This window comes from Watersipora subatra, chromosome 8 (assembly GCF_963576615.1).
Source record: "Watersipora subatra chromosome 8, tzWatSuba1.1, whole genome shotgun sequence".
NCBI lineage: Eukaryota > Metazoa > Bryozoa > Gymnolaemata > Cheilostomatida > Watersiporidae > Watersipora > Watersipora subatra.
In genome coordinates this window covers 2741149-2768077 of record NC_088715.1, presented here as the reverse complement: position 1 = coordinate 2768077, position 26929 = coordinate 2741149, and the positions used below count along the sequence as shown (strand labels likewise).

The 26929-nt window shown below is 34.4% G+C and overlaps 3 protein-coding genes across 3 annotated transcripts in view; 2 read left to right on the top strand and 1 right to left on the bottom strand.

The window, feature by feature from the left end:
- Positions 1–13759, top strand: part of LOC137401534 (proteasome maturation protein-like) — a 31387-nt gene extending 17628 nt beyond the window's left edge. The window contains exon 6 of the mRNA XM_068087934.1: positions 13383–13759. Coding sequence (XP_067944035.1) covers positions 13383–13474 — 92 coding nt within the window. The 3' untranslated portion in view covers positions 13475–13759. The remainder of the gene's footprint in view (positions 1–13382) is intronic.
- On the bottom strand, positions 1934–10410 carry LOC137401818 (uncharacterized). Its single transcript, XM_068088293.1, has 3 exons — positions 10323–10410; positions 3102–3782; positions 1934–2371 (listed from the first exon to the last, which is right to left on the bottom strand). The coding sequence occupies exons 1-3, from the start codon at positions 10408–10410 to the stop codon at positions 2244–2246; spliced, it is 897 nt and encodes a 298-aa protein (XP_067944394.1). The 3' UTR covers positions 1934–2243.
- A 6454-nt stretch (positions 13760–20213) lies between the features above and the next one.
- Positions 20214–22524, top strand: LOC137401950 (proteasome maturation protein-like). Its single transcript, XM_068088421.1, has 4 exons — positions 20214–20354; positions 21422–21535; positions 22249–22348; positions 22454–22524. The coding sequence occupies exons 1-4, from the start codon at positions 20214–20216 to the stop codon at positions 22522–22524; spliced, it is 426 nt and encodes a 141-aa protein (XP_067944522.1).
- The last annotated feature ends 4405 nt before the right edge of the window (positions 22525–26929 follow it).

The following is a 26929-nucleotide window of genomic DNA, read 5'->3' as shown; positions in this document are numbered from 1 at the left end:
ATGTATAGAAATAATTTTTGCTATTTGGAAAAAAAGCTCTGTTTCAAAAGCAAACTTTTATTTTTAATTTGTCATTTGCATCCTAATTTTTGCAATTATTTTTTTATTTACAAGTGTTGATAGAAATTAAGAGTTATCTTTTCTATAAAACTATTCGATTTTTTTAGTTAATCGCGGTAAACTCAGTAAATGTTAAACTTTGTTGAAACTTGATAGATAATTTTAATGAAACAATTGTTTAGTTCGAGAGTTCTTGTATGATAGATAATTTTATTGTAACAATTTTTAACAAATGCTAAAACATAGGAAAGCGAATCCTCAAAAAAATCACCTGGTCATCGATATACTTAATGAGTATAACTAATGCACAACTTCATAAAAATCTTACAAAATTTCTGATTTTCTAGATTTTCAAAGTCTGGCAATATTGCGACTTTGCAATGTCGAATCGCTATATCTCACTAATCGTCTGTTTATAGACGATTTGCAAGATGCTGCGATATTATTATGTAAAAACTTGTAAATTTTTGATAAGATTTATTTATATATTTTAACTTAGAAAGAAACTGTTTTATGTTTGTGACAATTAGAAACATTTATTTTATGAATGTCCGTGTTCATTCATGGAAGTGAAAATGCCTAAATGCCCGTGTAAGTAGAAGGTCAAAGGTCGTGGAATGAGCTTGATATAAGACGAGAGGACCGGTGCGTTTTAGTTCCAGCAGCTCACTCGGGACATTTTCAGGTGGAAAATAAATAGTCATTGCACAATTACAAGCGTATATCGTTTCTACGATTGTCAATATATATTTTCAAATGGCAGCGGTTTTCAAATTGTCTACCTTCGAAATTGTCTCCAAACAATCAAATCGCCATATCGCGAAGCTCTATGCACAACCTATAAACTTACCATCAGAGCAAAATGATAGAATCCGGTTCTCTTTGCTTGCATAGAAGAATCCATCTGCATCTGAAGTTTTACAGAGCCTAACAGGTAGCGTAGGTTTTTTTGGCGATAAAATAGTTCTCCATGGCACATCACTACACCCAAAACGCACGTTTAAATTGCCGTCGATTTTCCAAATAGTTTCAGAGTCGGCAGCCCAGATGCGGCTTTTATCAATGAGGCATATTGAGTTAGGTTTACTATCTAAAATCTCTTCTGCAATTGTCCAATCATCAGTACGGACACGCGTTATCTTCTTAGCAAGCACTTCTAATACTACAAGTTCATCATCAAATGCTGCCAGATCATACGACTCAGACTCAAGGCTACTCCACTCGATGACCTTTCGACCCTCTAAGAGATTAAAGTTGTATAGATAAAGTGCTACCTTGTCTCTATCTTGTATCAAATCCACAGCTTGATTGTTGAGCGTCATGTATAATTGTGTATATAATCATTAATTCTGTCTTTAACAGTCGTCAAAATGATGTTAACAACCAGAATCCAACTTGGCTATCATAGTTTCATAGATTGAAAGAAACTGTAAATTATATGGATGTCCATACACAGCATTGCACTGATTTTCTGCAATCGTACATTCTCAAAATTATTTGAAATGTCAAACGTTATGTTATAGCAATATAATATGTTATGTTATGGCAACAGAATATGTTAGGTTATGGCAACAGATTATGTTACGTTATGGCAACAGAATATGTTATGTTATGGCAGCAGATCATGTTATGGCAACAGAATATGTTAGGTTATGGCAACAGGAATATGTTACATTATGGCAACGGATTATGTTACATTATGGCAACAGAATATGTTAGCGGTATGTTATGGCAACAGAATATGTTATGTTATGGTAACAGGATATGTTATGTTATGATAACAGAATATGTAGTCATGCAACACTTATTTATTGGCTTCAAACATTAATAACAAGATGTGCAAAAAGACAGCTAACAAATATAGGTCGGTCTATGGTTTGATCTAAAGTAAATGTTATAATAGAAGTGTCGCTTGATTGTAATCTTGCAAGTTGTCTTCTCTCATCCTTTAACTTACATTAGGATATGCTTTCTTGCTGTTGGCAATCAATTGTTTAACATGACTACATTATTTCTCTAAAAATATTTTAGTACGTTTATAGAATTGCAGTGTAACGGTCCACAGCATAATGGCTTCCTTATGGTCACATGGAAGATGTGACAATAAGGAGTCGGTGGATATTAGTGTCAATAAGATAGGTAAAGTTACTATATACAAAAGGCTCGAGCAGAGAGATACCATGTCAGAGTATGTTGAACAACATCATCTCTGGTCCACAGGCTACAACCAAGTTGGTACCGCACACAGCTAGATCAGTGATTTCCTGGTCTACAGGTTGGTCTGTGTAGGATAAGAAATTTCGTGCCATTCCTAAAATATTTTTCACAAAATAATGTAACTGTCTAATTTAGTACATTTTCAAACATTAATTAGGTCAAGTGTTGCAATAGTTCAAGAACTTTAAATAAAGAAAAAGATTCAGAGTTTTGGGTGAAAATGTGTAGAAATAGTTTTTTTCTATTCGGGATAAAAGTTCTGTCTTAAAAGCAACTTTTAATCTTTTATTTGTCATTTGTATGTTACTTTTTTGATACTATTTATTATTTACAATTTTCAATTTAAATTTCAGTAACCGCTAAACTAAACACTAAACGCAGACAGATAATTTTATTTAAACAATTTTTAATAAATGCTGAAAAAAAATTAAGTGAAACGTCAAAAAATTACCTGGTCTACATCAAGGCAGTTAATGAGCATAATTAATGCACAAATTTCCAAAGTTCCTAAAAAAAATTTTCGATTCTCTAAAGTTCCAAAATGTAACGTTTTCCACAAATTAACATTCGATTCGATAATGCAAGTTTACAATATTATACTGTAGTATATCATGAATCGTCTGATTATAGATGATTTTCGAGATATCGTGATATTATTACGCAAAAACTTGAAAATTTTGTTAACATTTATTTGTATATTTCAACTTAAAATTGATAATATATTTTTAAATGGTGGGAATTTACAAATCGTTTACCTTTTAAAACTGCCACCAAGCAATCAAGTCACCATATTGCGAAGCTCTATGCACAATGTATAAATTTACCTTCAGGTGAAAATGATAGAATCTGGTTTCCTTTGCTTGCATAGAAGAATCCATCTGCATCTGAAGTTTTACAGAGCCTAACAGGTAGCGTAGGTTTCCTTGACAATAAATTAGTTTCCCATGGCACATCGCTACAGCCAAAACTCAGGTTTAAATTGCTATTGATTCCCCGAATAGTTGTAGAGTCGGCAGCCCAGAAGCAGTTTTTATCAATGGGGCATATTGAATCAGGTTTACTATCTAATATCTCTTCTTCAATTGTCCAATCATCTGTACGGACACGTGTTATCTTCTTAGCAAGCGCTTCTAATACTACAAGTTCATCCTCAAATGCTGCCAGATCATACGACTCGAGCTCGAAGCTACTCCACTCGATGACCTTTCTACCCTCTAAGAGATTATAACTGTATAGATAAAGGGCTGCCTTGTCACCATCATGTGTCAAGGCTACAGCGTTATTGTTGAGCGTAGATACTGCTTTAAGAGTACCTGCTGTCATCTGTCGATGTCGAACGTTCAGTTGAGGATCTCTAACTTCTAGAATGTTTTTCTCCGTGGCCACAAGAACAAAACCGTTTCTCAAGTAGGTCAAAGAGAGAATTCGTTCATCTGTATTTTTCTTAGCAGTCAGCTGCAGGTGTGAGGGAATATATGGCTTCCATTGCCATTTAATGAATGGACCTATTCATTAACAAGATAAGAATCAAATGTTACAACGAGGAACCCAGGATATAACTGGTTAATGAGCTAAAAGGTCGTTATTAAAATGTGACTTGAGCCCATGATGTGTTAAAATGTGGTTTAGGGGTAACATAATCGATTTTTAGTTTCTATTTTTTTTATTTTAATTTCATATTTAAATATTTATATTCAATTAATAGCAATAAGCTTTATATTTAAGGTTTATTTACTCAACTCAAAATTTGTTATCACTAGTATATAGTTATTACTAGGAATGACTGGCGTTGCTCGGGTCATAAAAGTCTTTGCAAAGAAAATTGATTTGTATTTAACATATACAACAGTTACCATTCTAACTTTCAAACTTCATATCATGAGAAAAGTGTTTTGTGCAATTTAAATAATTTAAGAAAGAAAATTAAAAAACTAAAGGTTTTCAAACTTTGTCAAACAACTGTAACTTTCAAACTTCATATCATAAGGAAAATGTTATGTGCAGGTCAAATAAATTTTAAAAAATGAAACAACTTTAAAATTGTTTAAATGTAAATGTGAAATAATCAGCAAGTAATAGCTAAATTAAGTCTGTTTTGTTATAATTACAATAAAGATCATTTGGTAATGATACAATTAATACGAACTGAGAAAACAAAATAAGATTCTCGAATATGTTGAATTAATACTAACAATTTGTGCATAGAAGTGTGTCTATAAAAAGGTTAGTGTTCACCAAAAGCTATCAACCAAAACTTTGAATACGGCGATACTGGTACCTCTATACAATGGTACAAATGTAAAAATGAGATATCGTACTGTCTTTGTCTGACGGATTGGAGAGAGAATCTAAAGGTTATTCCTATTCAAGATAATACAATTGTCCGCGTGGAAGTATTAGCCTTTACAGATTTAGCAATTGAACCTTACGAAAAACCGGAAATAGAAGTATAACACACATTGGAAATTGAAATGGCACATTTAATCATTACAAATTAAAAAGATAGGTAATAGAAACAAAAAACTATTTTTTAAACAAATACAAAAAATAACAAATGCAAGCAGCAATATTAGTTAATAATCAAAAGTTGACATTGAGCGTGCACATTTTGCACTGTATACGGTATATGATAAAATTGACTAATAGCCAAGGACTGTATAGCTCAGTGATACAGCGCGTGGTTTGACACATGTGATTGCAATCTCGTGAGTTCAAATCCAGCATGCAGTGACCTTTTCATTCCAAGTTTTAATAGCTATAACTGAACAGACAGACATCCGAACAGATGACTACAATCATTAAGATTTATATACAGTTCACCCTCATGATATGATATATACCTGATATACAGTGCACCCTCATGATACGATATATATATGATACGATATATACATGATATACAGTACACTTTCATGATACGATTACCCTGATATACAGTGCACCCTCAGGGTACGATTACCGTGATATACAGTGCACCCTCATGATACGATTACCTGATATACAGTGCACCCTCATTATACGATTACTCTGATATACAGTGCACCCTCATTATACGATATATACATGATATATATATATATATATATGATACGTTATATACATGATATATATATATATACAGTTCACCCTCATTATACGATATATACATGATACGATATATACATGATATATATATGTTGTACATTATATACATGATACGATATATACATGATATATATATATATATATATAATACGATATATACATGATATATATATATATGATACGATATATACATGATATATATATGATAGGATATATACATATGATATGATATATACATGATATATATATATATATATATATGATACGATATATACATGATATATATATGATAGGATATATACATATGATACATACATATGATACGATATATACATGATATATATATATGATACAATACCTGATATATGATTTTTTCACCTTACAAAGTAGAAAATTATGATTTTTTGCCTCACTATACAAATCTCATTTCACCATACAAATTCAGCAACAACATTTTGCCCGAGTTCAAATTTGGCAGTCAGTGCGCTTATTATGTACATCAATATAATAAAGGCACTGAAATGCTGTTCGCTGAAAATATTTTCACAACGCTTGAAAGAGACACGATGACCGATTTAGCAACAGACAAGAAGAGCTTATTATGGCGCCTTACAGTGCCTTGCGTTCCGTGTTCACAACTCGAGTTGTACAACTCGAGTTGCACAACTCGAGTTGTGAACACGGAACTCGAGTTTGTAAAAGTAAGGTGCAATATATTGGTATTACAGTCTCATAACCGTAGATCTGGTTATATTAACAATGGTACATCAACAGGCACCCGTTAGCTAATAGAAATTAATCTATGTATGTATGTACTGTAAAACTAGAGCTAATGGCGAATTATAGCGTTCCAAGTTTGCAACTCGAGTTATATTTACAAACTCGAGTTTGTAAACATAACTCGAGTTGTACAACTCGAGTTACACAACTCGAGTTCATCAAAAATCCAGGCCGGGTTCTTTCAACAGCAACTCGAGTTCAACAACTCGGCTTGAGAACATGGAACGTGAAGCACTGTAAGTCGCCATACTAAACAACTCATCATTTAATTTTCTCTAGCTATATTTTTATATGGAATTTTTTTTGGTGCATCATTAAACGTCGTTGACATAATTTCTATGTTTGTTTATTTTCGGTGTTCATTCAGTTTCTTGTCTGGTTCTAGAGAGATGACTCTTTTTTTCATTTGAAAAAGAAGTAGCCCAGCTCCCACATAGATTGTTTTTAGTTTGCTTTTTTACATTCTACAATTGTTTTTGTCTCTTTATATTTATATAAATAAATATGCGCAAATATCGCCAATATATATAATTTAAATATATATTTAAATTGTTACTATTATAAAATTATATAATATGCGCAAATGCAATTCTGTAAATGAGACACCCCAATTATTCACTTTGCTTTTTTACTAACCCGGGTTAGTTTTGTGTAATACAACTCGAGTTCATCAGAAACCCAGGCCGAGTTCTTTGAACAGCAACTCGAGTTGTACAACTCGAGTTGCGAACACGCAACCCGTGGCACTGTGAGGCGCCATAGCTTATTGCTGTTACACTAGACATATGCAGCTCTTGTAATAGAAAAGAGCACATTTCGTACTAATAAACAGAACATGAAGCGATATTCTATTTAGGGGCAAGAGAAGCGAACTCCTGCTCATTAGTAACAGTAGGAGTAGTAAGGTCAGTAGCTTTATGTCATGTGGTTATTAAAGTTCATGCGGTAATATCTACCTTTCTCATCTACTTACATGTAAATACCAGTGAGGCTAGCCATAATTCCATGTCAGAGGTTTTTTTCGATAATTCATGTCTTGTTCTGTCATAGTCTCATTTTAGTGTAGTTTTCCTTTCCTAGAGATGACTTCATATCTTTTCTATATCCCTTATATATCTGTATAAAGTTCCTATGTCATCTTCTAACTACAGTGGTGTGCGAAATACTTGGGACACATATTCAATTATGCTATAAATGCTTTCATAATGTTTAAATTGCTCTAGACTGAGTAAGATTGAAGCTAATCTTATAATTGTACACATCAATGAAAAGCTCAGAGTGTAAGGAATGCACTCATCTTACTTTCAAAGAGATAAAGTAAATTACTGATATGTTGTCTCCATGTTTGGAGCACATGGGCCATAATCTCCTTTCACTGTTTAGACCTGTTCTTCAATTCATTTGTCTCTTTAATTTGGCTTTTGATGCGAGTGAAAATGTTAAAACTGTATTGAAGTTATCTCAAAGACATTCTTTTATATCATGTTTGTGCATTGTTTATCGTAACTCTCTCAGATATTTACAGTTTTTGTATAAAGGGCTGAGCGGAACTTTGATAAAATCATTTGATCTCATCATGTCATCTCTTTGCGACAAGAACTATTCTTCTAACTGTACCTACTATTATAAACCTGTTTACACTACTCATGTTTACATTGTGTATATGAACCAATCATATTTAGAGTATCACAACTAGTCACAATCCGATTGGTCATTTCCTTACATACACAGTCTGGTTAAACTTTCAGAACTTATAACACTACTACTAACACTGCTATCACCTTCCATGTCTCGGAGCATCCAGCTTCAGTTCACCATTTAATTTCGTCTGGAAATGGTTAAATTTTCTATCACAGTTATATATATATATATATATATATATATATATATATATATATATATATATATATATATATTATGATTTGTGAAGCTAACATTCTTACACAGTTTGTGATTGAATGCCTGAGAGCACATTTATAGTCCAGATTTTGGAAAAAGAGGAATGTGTCACAGCTTCGAGATATAATTTAGTCTAATAATTCTAACTTATCAGCTGTACAGGTTGCTATGATGTCTGCATGGAAGTACCTCTCACTTTTCCAAACTAGCCAAGCCTTGTAACTAAATTGGAAAAAGAGATCATAGTTGAAATCATGTTTTTGCTTTTGAAACTATGAAGTAAAGAAAGCAAGTGGTTTAATTCAACCTAGTTATTATAATTTATATATATATATATTATAGTTATGTTACTAGTTACTAATCTAAGCATATACTTCCCAAAGTACGTCCGTATGTATGCATTCCGGCTATAGCTATTAAAATCTTAGAATAAAGAATTTGGACCAAAGAAGATTTGATCACAGCCCTTACTATTCGCCAGTCAGACATTTTATCCAATATTACAGGCCACAGAGAATTGGTTGATATAATTGCTTGCCTACATAAGTCGCTATATTGGAGCACATTCCCAACGGCTTTGCATACCATGCATGGTGGTTGTATAAGTAAGTGGTTGTCACTAGTCAGCTAACTAAAATTTTCAATTGGCAATCTGCCAGGCTAATAGCAAGTGGCAGGCAACTCTCATTACTTCTCATTATTAATTAGCTGATTTTATTACCCGGGCAACGCCGGGTAGCACAGTTAGTTTATATATATATTTCTCTAAGTATGTGGATCTATCTGTCATTCCAACTATAGCGCACGCTGATTATTTTACCAATGCAGCCAGGCGTTACAATGCCCCTGTTAACAAATATCTTTTGTAAGGTTCAATTACTATATCTGGGGTCAAGGCCAATTCTTCTCACGCGCACAATTATATCTTCTCCGTATCGTCGTATTCAAAGTTTTGATAGATAGCTTCTGGTAGCACAGTAAACTTTTTTATACACATACACTTCTATGCAAGAATTGTTATTATTAATTCTACATATTCAGGATTTTTATTTTGTTTTCTCAGTTTGTATTAATTGTATCATTACCGAATCATCTCATATTGTAATCGTAGCTAAACAGACTCAATTTAGCTATTACTTGCTAATCATTTCACATTTACATTTAAACCTTTTATAGTTGTTTTATTTTTTTTTATTCATTTGACCTGCACGAAACATTTTCTTCATGATACAAGAAAATATGAGTTTAAAAGTTGTTTGACTAAGTTTGAAAACCTTCACCATTGCTTTATTTTCTCTCTTAATTTATTTCAATTACACAAAACACTTTTTTCATGATATGTACATGTAGTTTGAAAGTAAGAATGGCAAATATTGTTATATATTAAATACAAATAAATTTCCTGACCAAATACTTTCTTATTATGCGGGCAACGCTGGGAAGCACAGCTAGGTGGTCACTAAAGGCTGAAACGCACTAGATGGGTTTGTTGCGAGTGTTATGGCGAGTGCGGAGATATAGCTAGCATGTGCCCAAACACACTTAGGGGATTCACCAGTGGGCGATTCACCACTGAGCGATAGATAACCCGGGTACGCTTGGAAGCTCTCACTAAAATTCTGTATCACCAGTTTTTCGATGCTGTTAATAAATTTAAGCAACTATGGCCCTTCTAGATAACGGCGTTAACAACTTCTGTTTTTTAAAAGGCCTATCTTTCTTTCTCAAATTGCGCACTACTAGAAGACATTAGAAAAAACAATTATCATATTTTAATGATAATATTTATCGATTTTATATATACATTTATTAATAGTGCTTTTAATATATTAAATAAATATCTTCTATTCTCACGATGGTCAACCTGCGCAAAGATCAACTTCCAATTATTAGTTTTCAAATAGATATCTTTGTAAGAATGAGTGTTGTGTTGTGTTGTACAAGTCTGGGTGCGCTCTTATTAAATACATGAACAATTACCTGTTCATTTTGATCATGTTTCAGTCGTAACAATATAGCAAACTGTTGTTGGTGTACAAACATTGACACAAAAATTGGCAATCAGGGCATTGAATTCTGGAGATAAACAACCAATCAAAATGCACCTCGAGTGCGATGAAGTTATAATTGAGCAAGTTTTTGACTCAGTATCAATTAGCCTAGCGGAATCAATCGCAGACTTGCACCAAGATAACATCGCGCTAAATATCGCCTTGTGTGTTTGGGCCTTTGGAAGCGATAGCTTAGTGCATATGAGGTTTTAACAAGACTCAAATACTAACCTTCAAGCTGTAAAGTTTCTTTCTCAATACTAAACATCTTTAAGGGCTGGAGGCTGGTGTTGTTCAAGTTTGACTTGTTTTCATGCATAAAGTCAAGAAGGCTGGCTCCATCACCATCTATATTTGAGGTAATCTCTTTTTCCAGTTTCTGTAGACGTTCACTTTCTGAGTTCAGTTCATCCGTACGTAGAGCAGCTCTTGTAACTGCACTTTTGAACTTTGTCCTGAGCTCTCCCTTTATCTTTTTACCATTCATGAACAAGACCTTGCACTGAAATTCATATTTTATTTGACCTCAACAATTACTTTTGTTAACACAGGCATGACAAACAGAGCTGAGATTGAAATGTAGCAGGTTGATCCTTTATTGAATAAAGTTTATTCTATAAGAGACACCGTTGATCTTCATTCATGTGCGAATTATGAGCAGGGGAAAAATGAGGGTCAGCAAGTTAAACGCTTTATAGCTATATTAAACCCTGTATGGTTATATCAAACCCTGTATGGTTATATCAAACCCTGTATGGTTATATCAAACCTTGTATGGCTATATCAAAACCTGTATAGTTATATCAAACCCTGTATAGTTATATCAAACCCTGTATAGTTATATCAAACCCTGTATAGTTATATCAAACCCTGTATGGTTATATCAAACACTGTATAGTTATATCAAACCCTGTATAGTTATATCAAACCATGTATATTTATATCAAACCCTGTATGATTATATCAAACCCTGTATAGTTATATCAAACCCTGTATGGTTATATCAAACCATGTATGGTTATATCAAACCCTATATAGTTATATCAAACCCTGTATGGTTATACCAAATCATGTATAGTTATATCAAACCCTGTATAGTTATATCAAACCCTGTATGGTTATATCAAACCCTATATAGTTATATCAAACCCTGTATAGTTATATCAAACACTGTATAGTTATATCAAACCCTGTATAGTTATATCAAACCCTGTATGGTTATATCAAACCATGTATAGTTATATCAAACCCTGTATAGTTATATCAAACCCTGTATAGTTATATCAAACCCTGTATGGTTATATCAAACACTGTATAGTTATATCAAACCCTGTATAGTTATATCAAACCATGTATATTTATATCAAACCCTGTATAGTTATATCAAACCCTGTATGGTTATATAAAACCCTGTATGGTTATATTAAACCCTGTATAATGGTTATATCAAACTCTGTATAGTTATATCAAACCCTGTATAGTTATATCAAACCCTGTATGGTTATATCAAACCCTGTATTGTTATATCAAACCCTGTATGGTTATATCAAACCCTGTATAGTTATATCAAACCCTGTATGGTTATACCAAATCATATATAGTTATATCAAACCCTGTAAAGTTATATCAAACCCTGTATGGTTATATCAAACCCTGTATAGTTATATCAAACCCTGTTTAGTTATATCAAACCCTGTATAGTTATATAAAACCCTATGTGGTTATATTAAACCCTGTATGATTACATCAAACACTGTATGGTTATATTAAACCTTGTATGGTTATATAAAAGCCTGTATGGTTATACCAAACCCTGTATAGTTATATCAAACCCTGTATAGTTATATCAAACCCTGTATAGTTATATCAAACTCTGCACGCTTGTATCAAACCCTGTATAGTTATATCAAACCCTGTATAGTTATATCAAACACTGTATGGTTATATCAAACTCTGTATAGTTATATCAAACCCTGTATAGTAATATCAAACCCTTTATAGTTATATCAAACCCTGTATAATTATATCAAACCCTGTATAGTTATATCAAACCCTGTATAGTTATATCAAACCCTGTATAGTTATATCAAACCCTGTATAGTTATATCAAACCTTGTATTGTTATATCAAACCTTGTATGGTTATATCAAACTCTGTATAGTTATATCAAACTCTGTATAGTTATATCAAACCCTGTATAGTTATATCAAACCCTGTATAGTTATATCAAACCCTGTATAGTTATATCAAACCCTGTATAGTTATATCAAACCCTGTATAGTTATATCAAACACTGTATAGTTATATCAAACTCTGTATAGTTATATCAAACCCTGTATAGTTATATCAAACCCTTTATAGTTATATCAAACTCTGTATAGTTATTTCAAACTCTGTATAGTTATATCAAACTCTGTATAGTTATATCAAACCCTGTATAGTTATATCAAACCCTGTATAGTTATATCTAACCCTGTAAAGTTATATCTAACCCTGTATAGTTATATCAAACCCTGTATAGTTATATCAAACCCTGTATAGCTATATCAAACCCTGTATAGTTATATCAAACCCTATGTGGTTATATTAAACCCTGTATGATTACATCAAACACTGTATGGTTATATCAAACCCTGTATGATTATATGAAACCCTGTATAGTTATATCAAACCCTGTATGGTTATATCAAATCCTGTACAGTTATATCAAACCCTGTATGGTTATATCAAAACCTGTATAGTTATATCAAACCCTGTATAGTTATATCAAACACTGTATAGTTATATCAAACCCTGTATAGTTATATCAAACCCTGTATTGTTATATCAAACCATGTATAGCTATATCAAACCCTGTATAATTATATCAAACCCTGTATAGTTATATCAAACCCTGTATAGTTATATCAAACCCTGTATAGTTATATTAAGCCCTGTATGGTTATATCAAACCCTGTGTAGTTATATCAAACCCTGTATAGTTATATCAAACCTTGTATTGTTGTATCAAACCTTGCTTGTTGAGTGGCTGATGACAAGGCTATATAATATATTCACTCCCTTGAAATAGTTTTTAATCCGTACAATATACCAATATTGTCATCAATGTTAATAGCATCAGCCACTCCTAGTTCATCAAAACACTGAGAAGATACTCCAAATACTACACTGATAAACAAACCTTTCAAGTCTAGTCACTGTTACTATTCAGTGCTGGTTGCCTGAAACACTCAGGGAGTTACCTTCTCCTTGATGATTCTGTCTACATATGACTCCATTCTTTTGTTATAGATATCAGCATCATCAACAGTTTGCCAAAGCTGCTTTTCAGCTCTGCAGATCTCCGTAGACCGCTCAGAAAGGTTTTGGAGTCGTCTCCTTAACAGCTCATCCGCTTTGCTCAGCACATCAGCGACAGGCATGAATTTGTGAAGGCGCGTGACTAACAAACATAAATCATGTTTTGAAACCATCATTACAAAATTTTCTAAATTGATATGTTCTTAGCTATGTTTGTACTTATGTCGCATCCTTGGAGAGGAAATTAATTACAACTGGAGTTGTCCACCTTCGCTTCAGCTCTGAGAAACCATCCTACTATTTTATTTAATCGATAGAAGTGATTCTCTTAATTTTTACCCAAGTCGGAATTAAATTTTCAGATTTCAAAAATAAGATTCATTAAAAACTTTATTCTGATGAGTCATATTTGATTCATCAACTGGATGGTTAGCTACATTCTTAGTTGCTCAGCGAGTCTATTCAAAACCACGGGTTTTATCTTTACTGTAACAAGCAAAATAAAAACTTTAACAAAGCAATTAGAAACTGCTCAAAAACTTGAAAATGCCCTGCCCTGAAGCTCTGAGCTTGATTGTAAAGAAAAAAAATTAAACAAAAAACAAGATAAACCAATTTGAGAAATTCATAGAAACAGTTACTGAGAGTTATATAAAATAAAACCACTAAGAATGCTATCGAATGTAAATGCACCAGAACCTTTGTCCGCAGGCGGCTTGTTTTCGAGTGTGAGTTTTTGGAAAGAAGCGCAACCAAAACTTGCACCAGCTGATCTAAAGCAAAGTGGACGCTTTCCATTCAGTTGATAGTCATCCAGTCTGAGCTCCTGTGAACAGATAAGTGCAGAGATAGTGCTATAACACTTTCTTTAATAAACTTGTTGCACTAAAAACAAATAACTGGGTTGAAATAGAAATTCCAAAAAACACTTGTGACTTTAAGTTCAGATAGGATAGTGAAAGGGTCTGAATGAAATACTGATCTCTACTCATGAAAGAATAAATGGTCAAAATAACTTAAGGCTTGTACTAGTCATGTTATAACTGGACATAACTTATTTCTCCTGACACCATCTTCTCTTGTAAGTAAATAAGATATGTGTCATGAATTTACATAAGTCAACAGCCATTATATATTAAGTGATTATGGAATTCATTAGCTGGCATTGTTAATCTCATTTGAGTGTCTTACAAACTGTTAAGAATTTAAATAGTAAACTGACAAACCAAATGTTCTGCCATGTTTATTAAAATGAAATACATTGTGAAATACATTTCACTTGAGTTACCTCTACGCTGTATGTTTTATACTGACGCATTTCGGTTATATGATAATGTCTGGTTTTGATTTGCATGGATACACCATTTTTAACCATATTATCTGTTCCATTAGTTGCGACAAACTTCACTGATGTTGTTCCTCTCTGAGACGTCTGCAATTATATAGATAGACACAGTGAGTAACATCAGATAAGAACTCATATAGTAATATAGACACAGTGAGTAACACCAGAAAAGAACTTGTACAGTAATATAGACACAGTGAATAACATCAGATAAGAACTTATATATCTTAATATAGACAGAGTGAGTAACATCAGATAAGAACTTATATAGTACTATAATAAACATAGTAACATCAGATAAGAACTCATATAGTAATATAGACACAGTGAGTAACATCAGTTATGAACTCATGTAGTAATATAGAGACAGTGAGTAACATCAGATAAGAACTCATACAATAATATAGACATAGTGAGTAACATCAGATAAGAACATATATAGTAATATAAACACAGTGAGTAACATCAGATAAGAACTCATATAGTAATATAGACATAGTAAGTAACATCAGATAAGAACTCATATAGTGATATAGACACAGTGAGTAACATCAGGTAAAAACTCATATAGTAATATAGACATAGTGAGTAACATCAGATAAGAACTCATATAGTAATATAGACATAGTAAGTAACATCAGATAAGAACTCATATAGTAATATAGACATAGTGAGTAACATCAGGTAAAAACTCATATAGTAATGTAGACATAGTGAGTAACATCAGATAAGAACTCATATAGTAATATAGACACAGTGAGTAACATCAGATAAGAACTCATATAGTAATATAAACACAGTGAGTAACATCAGATAAGAACTCATACAGTAATATAGACATAGTGAGTAACATCAGATAAGAACTCATATAGTAACATCAAAACTAAAAGAATCTGCCTAACCATGAAATAGATTTGCCATTGAATTAGAAGATGTGGTGAAAGATGACTTGCTGGTAGTTGTTAGACCACAATAACCTTACATTTGATATGGGTGTCGCTGTTCCAGATTTGGCACCGAAGAGATCTGCTGCAGTTGTAGTGACGAATGATGAGTTGGAATCTGTTGTACTGCTAAAAAGTCCTGCGTTTGGTTTCAATGTTGCTGCTCTAAACCCTGACATGGGCTCTGCGCCAAATGGAGATGGTGCCGTTTTACTGCCGAATAATGCATTGGAATCTGTAGTATTGCCAAATATTCCTGTGTTTGGTTTGGATGTTGCTGTTCCAAATCTTGACATGGGCTTTGCACCAAAGAGAGCTTGTGCAGCTTTGCTGCCAGATGATGTATTAGAATCTGTCATACTTCCAAATAGTCCCGTCGTTGGCTTGGTTGTTGCTGCTCCAAACCCTGACATGAACTTTGCACCAAAGAGAGCTGGTGCAGTTTTACTGCTGAATAATGTATTGGAATCTGTTGTACTGCCAAATAATCCTGTGTTTGGTTTGGATGGTGCCGTTTCAATTCCTGTCATAGGCTTTGCACCAAAGAGAGCTGGTGCAGCTTTGCTGCCAGGCGATGTATTAGAATCTGTCATACTTCCAAATAGGCCTGTCTTTGGCTTGGCTGTTGCTGCTCCAAACCCTGACATGGGTTTTCTACCAAAAAGCGCTGGTGTAGTTTTACTGCCGAACAATGTATTGGAATTTGTCGTACTGCCAAATAATCCTGTGTTTGGTTTTGATGTTGCTGCTCCAAATTCTGACATGGGCTTTGCACCAAAGGGAGCTGGTGGAGTTTTTCTGCCGAATGATGTACTGGAATCTGGTGTACTGTCAAATAGTCCTGTGTTTGATTTGGATGTCGTCGCTCCAAATGTGGACACAGGCTCGGCACCAGAGAGAGCTGGGGCAGTTTTGCTGCTGGATGTTCTATTGGAATCTGCCGTACTACCAAGTGTATCTTTGTTTAATTTGGGTTTTGCAGATATGATTGGTGAGGCAGGCTTGAAATCAAACAAATATGACTTTGATGCAGCGATAGTGCTGGGTGATATATTGAAATCTTTCATAACATCAAACAATTTTGTGGTCGGCTTGGATGTTGCAGTTTCAAATCCTATAGCAGAGGAAAAGTTACAAAATGAAATTGGTTCAGCTACAATTCTACCAAACTATTATACAAAATCAAACCTGTTTGACTATAATTGTAGACTTATTTACAAAGCAACCTTAAAATCACTTGAAAATTGGATGACCTACATAGCTTTTCTGACAGGGAATATTGAAATGATCCACATAAGAAAAAAATGCAGTAAGCTTTTCAAGCTTTTATTTACCAAATTAAAGTAGATGTTTTAAAAATATATAGAGATTGCTTACAAAAAATAAAATTGCATCTGTCAAAGCTAAAAACTGAAACGGTTTTCGGTTCCATAGCTTACTAAGCCTGCCTTCATAGCAATGAAGTGAGTTGTATTAGAAGTGGCTGACTCTCACCTTATTTCTTTAATCTGTTTTTTGTTTTCAACAATTCCACTATCTTGAAACCAAGAGATGTTATTTTTGTTTACCTTTGCTGCTAGCTAACTCGATTTATTAGTGCTTTAATACAAATCATCAGGTGAATAATATACCATATAAAATGGTGGATGACATGATTGTAGGAGAACCCAAGTAGCCTTTTCTGTCTATTACTCACTCAGCGGTTTTATTGTCATTAGTTCATTATGACATCGTTGTGTTTGGGTCTAAGTCGCCATAAAAGTTGTTTCGTTGTGTTGCGTGTTCGACCAACTGTGCTGGTGGTCTGGTAGTGGGATTTGACTTTTTTCGGTGACGTGCCTTATGTCTCGACACATTTTTATTTCCGGTAATACCCTCCATCCACGCTTGACATTTTGGTTTATTAATTCCAAGAGCAACTTATATAAAATCGTTATTTTTTGTGTTGCAGTGGAAGAACTTGTTGAGAATATGTTTTTCAATTGTAGATTTTACGGTTTTGGTGGTGATTTAATACAACAGAAATGAGTCATCTCCAAATCAGTGATTCAATTTCCTTTAGACACTCACAAACTACAAACCTAGCGTAAACCGCTATGATGATGGTTATTTACCCCTTCTTATTCCTTGTTCTGTTTAACAGTGCTTGCACAGATACTTCTGCTCGTTTACTACCAGAGAGGAAGAGAGAGGGAGAGAGAGTAGGAGAGAGAGTGGGAGAGAGAGTGGGAGAGTGAAGGGAGAGTGAAGGGAGAGAAAAGGAGAGAGAGGGAAATAGAGAGTAAAATAGAGAGGGAAATAAAGAGGGAGGGAGAAAAACAGAGAGAGGGAGAGAGAGGGTGAAAGAAAGGAGAGAGAGAGAGGAAAATAAAGAGGGAGGGAGAGAAACAGAAAGAGGGAGAGAGAGGGTGAGAGAAAGGAGAGAGAGGGAGAAAGAGAGTGGGAGGGAAAGAGAGAGGGAAAGTGAGAGGGAAAGAGAGAGGGAAAGAGAGAGGGAGAAAAGGAGAGAGCGAGGGAGAGCGAGGGAGAGCGAGGGAGAGCGAGGGAGAGAGAAAGAAAGTGAGTGAATGTGAGTGAGAGGGAGAGAGAGGGAGAGAGTGAGAGGGAGAGTATGTGGGTGAGAGAGAGGAAGAGAGAGAGAGAGAGAGAGTGAGAGAGAGAGAGAGAGTGAGAGAGAGAGGGAGAGAAAGAAAGAGAGTGAAAAAAGGGAGAAAGAGGAAAGTGCCATAACCTGTGAAGATATAGGCGACCATGGTTCTCCACCATTATCTATTCCATGTTTTTTTCAACAATGTTTGTTCCGATATCTGTGCTCTCTATCTCTTTCTGGTAGTGATAGAGCAGATGTCTCAATGGATGGTTTCTCAGCTACTAGTAAGAGAGAGTAGAGATATCGGATCAAGCGTTGTTGAAGAAAGAGAAAAAGGAAGTGGTGGAGAACCATCATCTCCCACATCTTCACAGAATATGGCACTGAAAGAAAAAAGGCATAAATGAGTTGTCTGCTCCTGACGAGTCAAGCCAGCATGTTAATGAACAGATCAACAAATATCTATTCTTCTAGATTTAGAGGGCAAATGGTAAATATTCACTCTTTAAATTTCTTCACTTCATTCTTGCTTTCTTTATATTCAAAATGTGTATTACATCATCAGTAAATTGTTGATATTAACACTATAACAACCAAACCAATTAGTGCTTTATGTAGAAATGAACAAATGATGATGACATTTGTAAGCAAGTCAATATTACAGTGCCTGCAGGCAAATAACTATTTTACTTAATCTTACCTAATGATATCAAACACTGGTAGTGTTATCAAATGTTTTACATGTTTGTAAAAGCGCAAAACTATTAACATAGAAATTGTAATTGTGGTAATAAATGATTGAACAATTTAACAGATGTCTATGAAAGCCTTGTATTGAATGTGAGGTTTACGACCTCAGCTCTGTATATTGTATAGATAGTTTTGAGTCAAAATGTAAAGGTAACAACTCTGTAGTTGCCCTATCTTTGTTGCATGTGTACACAACTTGGCATATTAGTTTGACAACATTGATGAAACACTATTGTATGATTGAGAAAAATATGAAGTGCCTTTGTAAAGCATCTACAATATTACTGTGTCTGACCATCACTTAGCCGACGTTATTGTAAATGAATAATAATACATGTAATAATAATAATACTTATTGTGTTCCCTAAGGTAAAACAATAGATAGAATAACTTTCGCTTGTTTTGAATAAAAGTAATGATTGGAAATAATTATAATCAATTAACTTCTAATGACTCAAGTTTTTTTACTGATTGCAGAATTTACTACTGTTTAAGAAAAAGAATGTGACAACTAGAAATAAAGGTCCCAGTTGGTTTGTGTTTTACAATTCTCTAAACCCGTTCTTTGTCCTTTGCCAGACATAGGCGAGGCAACTTTGAGTCAAAATGAAAATTGTTAGTAGATCGTCTTTTACTAATGTTCAATTGTTAATCAGGAAAGACTAGTCAATGGTGACAAACTTCATCTGTTATTGTGTTATCAACAACTCAACTGGGGGATTTGAAATGGTCTCACCTTCTTCTCCTTGGCATATGGAGCCCATGTCACAGTTCCCACAGAACATCTGATAGCACAGACCACAGGCTACAGCAATAACTTGGTTAGGGTGCTCCTTGCATAAAAGTTTCCTGTAACTCGCACGAGAAGATGCGTAGGTTGACACACTTACTTTGTCATGCTCAAGGTCAAATAGCTTGTCATGATCCTGTCAAAAAGTAAAATGCTATAAATGAGTTATCTACATGTCAGACATAACATGTCAATGAGTGTCACACTCACCTGCTCATGCGCTTCACAAAATGTCTTTTTACAGTTGACACAGTAGACACTGGCTGGACTTTCACTTGATTTGCAGGGGTCACAAATGATAATATCTTTTTTTGTACAGCTCGTTTCAGCTGTCAAGGAATATGATTGGAGGGAATCGGCCTCCCCTGTCCACTGCTGACTATAATAGTAAGATAAACAAACCATGGACAATGAAGCCGGTGCACACGTACTTTACACCATGTACCGTGTATATACAAGTGTGGTGGATGGCGTCCACCTGCAGCAAAGCCTAGCTGAGCCGAGCCAAGCCAAAGCCAAGCCGGGCCGAGTCGGGCCCAGCCAAGTAGGACAGAGGCGGGGCCTACCCGCTATATAAGCCTGAACATTTGTGCAGAGAGCAGAGCTGTTTTGGGCCTGTTCATTGCCTGGTGTTGATTATTCTTGTACTCTTATGAACTAAGCAGAAATATATGTATAAACTCATGCACCGAGTCTTGTACTAGTGGAGGGAAGTAAGGGCGGCACAAAACCTTTACACAAGATGTGTAACCGGTGATTCCCAACCAAGGTGGGTTCAAGTAAACAGGGAACAGAAAGTATTTACCATGTGGCTTTAACCACTGAGTTATTGATCAAACACAATGCCAAAAAAGCATGTTTGAACTGCAGCATTTTGTTACAAACAAAAAACAATGTTTTGGTAGGCTGAAGTGAGCGTTTTTAAATGTGGTAGACAAAATAAATATTAAGAGTTGTACTCACTTGCATGTTGGACACGTCTTTTTATAATCAGCTACAAGACAGGGCAAGCAGTAAACATGAGAACATGATAGCTCTTTAGGGTCTGTACTAGTTATAAGTTTTTCTAAACAGAATCCACAGCGGGTATCCTCCTGTTTTTCCATGTCTGGAGTGCCTATGCTCAAACCTAAGCAATGGAGCACAGGCTGTAATACGCAATGAGATGAGTACTGTAAATATTATTAACTACAAGTGAATCTCAGAGGGATGAAGCCAGCCTGTCGTACATAGTCAGGTTTATGATATATATTCAACATTTCAGAATCATATTTTTAAATCTAGAGAAATACTACAACTAGGATATGGCCTTATACCGGCAACATCCTGTTTTTATACTAACCTGTGATGCTAGTCAGACTGACATCGGCAGTGTGAAACTTAGCTGTGTGCCTTCTGCACAGCCAAATTATAATGCATCGCTGGCCAGCCGGCTCTCGTAATAAGTTCATTTGTGTTTAACCATGCATATCTAGTCAAATAGCTTGATAGGCAGTATTCGGGAATTTCGCCCGCCTACTTTATATGGACAAACGGCTAAAGCATTCAAAATAAAAGAGAACAGCCACAACATAGGAATCAAGTCCTTTTCTAGAAAAGACTCCTTTCTAGGAAAGGAGTCCTAGGGCTCTTAGAGCTCCTAGAGCTCGCTTGTATAAAGCTCGCTCTATACAAGGTCTCCATATGCCTATGAAGCTTGGCATAAAAAGGTTTATTACCCAACAGGTGCTTGCTGCATCTATAGGTTCTCATGCTAGGTAGCAGACATTGCAGTACGGCACACGAAATAAGGTTTGAAACTACTGATGCCTCAAAATATGCCGATTAAAATTCTTTCTGTCTTTACCATATCTATAACCTCTGTTGTCCATGATCAGGATGGAATTGTTGACATCAGCAGGTACGATTTTCATGATGAACCAGTGCAACTAAAAGAAAAATTTTAAATGTGAAAGGGTTTGGTCATGCTCAATCAACCACGAGTTTTAATTGATATATTATTTTATACTGCGGTTTTATTCATGGTGCTTTTTAGGCCGAGGACGCAAGCAAATGACAGTGTTTTAAAAAGGTAACAAGGTTCATGTAATAATGCATTGTTTTTACCAGAAACACTTTTGTCAGTTGTGAAGCAGGCTGATGAAAGGTTACCTGTCTAGTTTTGCTATAGAGGGAGAAGTTGTAGTATAGGCCAAGACTATTATTGAACATCTATTGACAAGTTGTATGAGAGACAGCCTGTCATCTTTCATGTGAAAGACAGTTTATGTCTATAGTATGTGTGAACGATACTCTGCCTGAATTTCCATCTTCTTGTACTGAGCCAGCTAGAAGAGTTCACATACAAACCATCACATGCATTTAAAAGTTCAACCCTTGCTAGTAGACTGTTCCGGAGTTTTCTAACCTCTAAAAACTCTAATCACATCTATTAACAGATAAATCTACTGCCAAGCATGGCCACAAGAAATTCCAACCTGATGGAGGACATACTAACAGGCAGGGATGAATCCATAGACATAGAGGATGTTTTCAACAGTAAATATAGTCAACTTTGTTATTCTTTGGCAACTGCTATGTCTTTATACCAGTTATTGTCTCATAAATAAACTCCCTGCATGAAAGTTTATTTTGCATATTCAGGTCCAATGGAGTTTCCAGAGCAAGCCGGTGATCCACATGCACTTATGGAGCGTCGACTCGGTATCCTCTAACAAATGGATAGTCTGAGCTCCACCTTGAAGTTGTATTTTAATTGTATATTCTATGTAAAATATATCAAATACTTTATGAAAAATATATCCATCTTTAGGAAATTTTACATTATCAAAATTATTTTAAGTATATTTTAAATTATTCAGCAAGACATGGCTCGTCGAACCATTTGCTATTATTGTTTGACTTCATGTCTATAAGTCGGGATATCTGTCATATGTTAAAATGATTTATATATGATAGAAGCCCAGTTATATGACAGGATACCGGTCATATAACAAGACACCTGTTGTATAGCAGGACACCTGTTATATGGTATGAAATTTGTTATATTGCAGAACACCTGCTATATGACAATATTATGGGACAATTTAATTAGGTGTCTTGGTAAAACAAGTTGATAAACAAAAACAGTTGGTAAAACAAGTAATAAAACACTCTCCGTGCGACAGAATATGTAGTGTTGCAACACTTATGTATTTATTGGTTGCAAAGATTATTATGTGCAAAAAGAGAGTTAACTAACATAGGTATGTCTATGGTTTGATCTAATTACTGCAGAAGTGTTTCTTGATTGTAATCTTGCAAGTTGTCTTCTCTCATCCTCTAACTTTGATATGCTTTCTTCCCACGTGAAATCAAGTGTTTAACAAGACTGAATTATTAATCTAAAATATTTTACTAAGTTCATAGAATTACAGTGTAACTGTCCAGCATAATAGCTCTCTTATTGTCACATGAAAGATGTGACAATAAGGGGTCGGTGGATATTAGTGTCTATACGATAGAAAAAGTTACTATATACAAAAGCCTCAAGCAGAGAGATCCAATGTCAGAGTATGTTGAACAACATCATCTCTGGTCCACAGGCTACAACCAAGTTGATTTCACACACAGCTAAATCAGTGATGTTCTGGTCTACAGATAGGTCCAGGTTAGATAGGAAAATATGTCTCCTTCCTAAAATATTTTTGACAAAATAATGTGACCTGATTTAGTACATTTTCAGACATTAATTAGGTCAAGGTTTGGTAACACTCTTGAATAAATACACATTTGCTATGTACAGTGTTACATTGGTTCAAGAACTTTAAAAAAAAGACAAAAATCTGTTTTTGTGTGGAAAATGAGGAAAAATAATTTTTTCCAATTTGGAATAAAGCTCTGTTTTAAAGGCAAACTTTTATCTTGTATTTGTTATTTAAATCTTTTATTTGTTATTGGTACGTTACTTTTTGATAGTATTTTTCATTTACAAGTGTTCATAGAAATCAAAAGTTGTCTTTTCTATAAAACTATATAATTAATTTTTTGAGTTATTTTCTGTAATCTCATTAAACGTTAAACTTTGTACAAACGTGACAGATAATTTTATTTAAACAATTTTTAACAAATGCTAAAATAAATAAAGGGAAACCTCAAAAATCACCTAGTCAACATCAAGGCAGTTAATGAACATAATTAATGCACCACTTTCCAGAGATCCTAAAAAATTTCCGATTTTCCAGAGTTCCAAAATGTAGCGTTACCCAAAAATTAACAATTGACTCGATATTGCAAGTTTACAATATCAAACTGTGTTATATCGTGAATCGTCCGTTTATAGACGATTTTCGAGATATCGTGATATTATTACGTTAAAACCTGAAAACTTTGTTAACATTTATTTGTACACTATATTTCAACTTAAAATTGATAACATATCTTTAAATGGTGGCAATTTACAAACCGTTTACTTTGAAAATCCCCCCACACAATCAAATCACCATATCACGAAACTCTATGCACAATGTATAAACTTACCATCAGAGCAAAATGATAGAATCCGGTTTCCTTTGCTTGCATAAAAGAATCCATCTGCATCTGAAGTTTTACAGAGTCTAACAGGTAGCAGAGGTTTTTCGTTATTTTCCCACGGCACATCACTACTCCCAAAACTCTTGATTAAATTGCGGTCGATTCTCCGAATATTCAGAGAGTCGGCAACCCAAAAGCAGTTTTTATTAATGGTGCATATTGAGTCAGGTTTACTATCTATAATCTGATCTTCGATTGTCCAATCATCTGTACGAACACGCGTTATCTTCTTAGCAAGCACTTCTAATACTACAAGTTCATCCTCCAATGCTGCCAGATCAAACAACTCAAGCTCAAAGCTATTCCACTCGACAACCTTTCTATACCCTCTAAGAGATTGTAGTTGTATAGATAAAGTGCTACCTTTTCACCATCATGTGTCAAGGCCACAGCTTTATTGTTGAGCATAGACACTGCTTTAAGAGTACCTGCTGTTGTCTGTCGATGTCGAACATTCAATTGAGGATCTCTAATTTCTAGAATGTTTTTCTCTGTGGCCACAAGAACGTAACCGTTTTTTATGAAATCCAAAGAAAGAATTCGTTCATCTGAACTTCTCTTAGTGGTCAACTGCAGACGAGAGGGAAAATATGGCTTCCATTGCCATTTGATGAATGGACCTATCCATTAACAAAATAAGTTTCAAACCTTACAACAAAGAACCCAGGCTATAACTTGTCAATGCATTGAAAGGTGGTTCAGGGGTTACATAATAAATTTGTTGTTTCCATTGTATATGTTCATTTCATATTTAATTATTTAAAAACAAATAATATGAACGAATTCAAAATTTTATTCAACAAATTGAAATAAGCTTTATATTAAAAGTTTTTTTTATCAAACACAACATTTTTACCACAAGTTTTATAGTTATTATTAGCAACAGGCAATGAGGCCATTACTTCAGATATACGCAGCTGTTGTAATAGAGAAGAGCACGTTTAAGTCACCCTTATATTTGAAAGATTTTTTTCTTCCTAGTAATAAAAATAATATAAAAACATATTCTATTTAACTGCAAGAGAAGCAAACTCCTACTCAGTAGTAATAGTTGGTGTAGTAAGGTCATTAGCTTTATGTGGCTATTAAAGGTGTTATGTGTGATATCTACCTCTCTCATTTACTTACATGTAAATACCAGTGAAGTTAGCCATAATTCTATGTCAGAGGTTTCTTGTTGATAATTCATGTCTTGTTCTGTCATAGTCTCATTTTAGTGTAGTTGTTATTTGCTAGAGATGACTTCACACCTTTCCTATATCTCTTATATATCTGTCTAAAGTTTCTATGTCAACTTTTAACTAGCTACTATAAACCTGTTTACACTACTCATGTTTACATTGTGTATATGAACCAATCATATTTAGAGTATCACAGCTGAACACAATCTGATTGGTCATTTACTTACATACACAGTTTAGTTAAACTTTCAGAACTTATAACACTACTACTAACACTGCTATCAGCTTCCATGTCTCAGAGCATCCAACTTCAATTTAACACTTAATTTCATCCTGAAATGGTTTAAATTTCTATAAATGTTTAGATTCCGAAACAGCGCGTAACATCGCTTATCAATAAAACCTCAACCTAGTTACCAGCGACTAGTAACTATAGTAACTAGCAACTGGTAACTAGTTACTAGTTATTAGTAACTAGTGTGTCACTAAAGGCTGAAACATACTATGGAATTTTATTGCAAGCGTCATGAGGAGTGCAGAGATATATGTAGCTAGCACAAACACACTTGGGCACAAAACATGTACTGCCCAAACACACTTAGGCGATCAACTGATGAACGATGACCTGGGCACGCTCGGAAGCTCTCACTAAAATTCTGTATCACCAGTTTTTCGATGTTGTTGATCAATTTAAGTAAATATGACGTCTTCAGGACAACGAAGTTGACAACTTCTGCTTTTGTGAAGGCCTATCTTACTTTCTCAAAAAGAAGACATAAAAAACAATTCTATATTTTTAATGATAATATTTGATGACTTTATTTATACATTACCTTATAGTGGTTTTATATAATAAAAAAATATTTACCATTGTCAAAATGATCAACCTGCGCAAAGATCGAATTCCAATTGTTAGTTTTCAAAAAGATATCTTTGTAATTCATGTGTGTTGTGTTGTATAAGACTAGGTGTGCTCTTATTAAATACATGAACAATTACCTGTTCATTTTGATCATGTTTTGGTCGTAACAATATAGCGAACTGTTGTTGGTGTATATCGGCAAACATTGACACAAAAAATTGGCAATCGAGGCATTGCATTCTGGAGAAAACAATCGATTGAAATGCACCTCGAGTGCCATGAAGTTCTAACTGAGCAAGTCTAGCATTTTCACTCAGTATAAACTTGCCTAGAAAAATCCAGCGCAGACTTGCACTACGCAAGATAACATCGCGCTAAATATCGGCTTGTGTTTTTGGGCTTTTGGAAGCGATAGCTTGTTGCATAGGAGGTTTTAACAAGACTCAAATACTAACCTTCCAGCTGTATAGTTTCCTTCTCAATACTAAACTTCTTTAAAGGCTG